Genomic DNA, 1,600 nt, shown 5'->3' on the forward strand with positions numbered 1-1,600 from the left:
ATTTTCAAAGATTTGTCAAATATGTCGTGGTGTTTAAGATGTTTTTATGGACAGCGAGCATACTTCAGGCTTGTCGTGTTTCTTCACTAACGTGTATTCTTAAATTGTGGTCATATGCTTTCTTAAGGAGCCAATGTTAACCACGGTCAGTGGCTGGACACCCCTCTCCATGCTGCCGCCAAGCAGAACAGTGTGGAAATCATCCACCTGCTGATAGACTACGGGGCTAACCTCAAATGCAAAAATGCCCAGGGCCAAAGTGCACTTGATCTGGCAGCTCCAAAGAGCAGCGTGGAGCAGGCACTCCTGCTCCGGGAAGGTAAGGAAGGGCTGGGCATCCACTTCTCCTCCACAAGCACATGTACTCTCTCTCCTTCCTGCCTCCCTGTAGACTCTCTTACCTATTTCCTTTTCCTCTTTTTAATTGGGGGTGGCACGTGGGAGGGGGCAAGTTCTAGCACTGCCAGACGGAATTTTGTCACTTATAACAAAGGGACATTTTCATACACCTGGTATGTGGCTTTGTTTGTGCATTAACAAGAAAAGAGAGAAATTTGCTTTCACCTTAAAAAGGTGGAACTGCCCCGTGTATCCTGGCATAAGCACGTGATTGAGCAGACTGCTTTGTAAGACTTGAAGGTAATTTAGGGGAAATGAGAAAAATTTGAGTTAGATATGGTCAAGTGGACACAGAGTGTGTCTTTCAGAAACTGGACTAAATGGTGAAGTTGTTTGCCTGTTCTCCAGCTCAGGGAGTTGGTGAATCTGTGCTCCCCATTGCCCCATGCCCATATCCACTGTGGGCTAATGAATCTCTAGATGCTGGAGGAGAGAAGGCAGGCCTCTACAAGGCTTGATATCCCAGATTCTACGGAGAACCATGCTGGGTCGCCATAAAAAGAGAACACTATCTGAGCCTCTCCCGAGCATTTGTATGCTCAGGAGACCATTAAAGTAATAGTAATTATTCAGATTTCCATATGTCAGACAAAGAAACATTGATGAATCTCACTGAATTCTCAAAACCTTAAAGCTATGAGAGCTTTATGGTAACTTGTACTTTAACCCAGCTTCAAATAGAAAAAAGAGGAGCACAAAGAGATGGGCTTTCAGAAGGTCACACAGCTACTAAAATGTAGGACTAGGATGCTAACTAAAAACTAAGATTCTAACTTGCACTCTTATTATTACTATTATTGGAGTATTATAGATTTTTGGCTTCCTTGGCGAGTCAGGTGGTAAAGAACCCACTTGCCAATGCAAGAGACGCAGGAGGCTCGGGTTTGATCCCTGGGTCAGGAAGATTCCCTGGAGAAGGAAATAGCAACCTGCTCCAGTATGCTTGCCTGGAAAATTCCATGGACAGAGGAGCCTGGTGGGCTATAGTTCATGGGGTCGCAAAGAGTCAGACATGACTGAGCGCATACACATATTGTTAATTTACAATGCCATGTTAGTTTCAGGTATATAGCAAAATGATTCAATATATATATATATATATATTCAGTTCAGTCGCTCAGTCGTGTCCGACTCTTTGCGACCCCATGAATTGCAGCACGCCAGGCCTCCCTGTCCATCACTAACTCCCGGAGTTCACCCA

The 1,600-nt window shown here is 44.6% G+C and overlaps 1 protein-coding gene across 1 annotated transcript in view; it reads left to right on the plus strand.

Moving 5' to 3' along the window:
* ASB11 (ankyrin repeat and SOCS box containing 11, E3 ubiquitin protein ligase) overlaps positions 1–1,600 on the plus strand; it is a gene marked incomplete at its 5' end in the record, with an annotated part of 10,982 nt that overhangs the window by 7,063 nt on the left and 2,319 nt on the right. The window contains one exon of the mRNA XM_010833209.1: positions 128–319. Within this exon, the coding sequence (XP_010831511.1) occupies positions 128–319 (192 nt within the window). The remainder of the gene's footprint in view (positions 1–127; positions 320–1,600) is intronic.

This window comes from Bison bison, unplaced genomic scaffold, assembly GCF_000754665.1.
Source record: "Bison bison bison isolate TAMUID 2011002044 unplaced genomic scaffold, Bison_UMD1.0 scf7180017463957, whole genome shotgun sequence".
Taxonomy (NCBI): domain Eukaryota; kingdom Metazoa; phylum Chordata; class Mammalia; order Artiodactyla; family Bovidae; genus Bison; species Bison bison.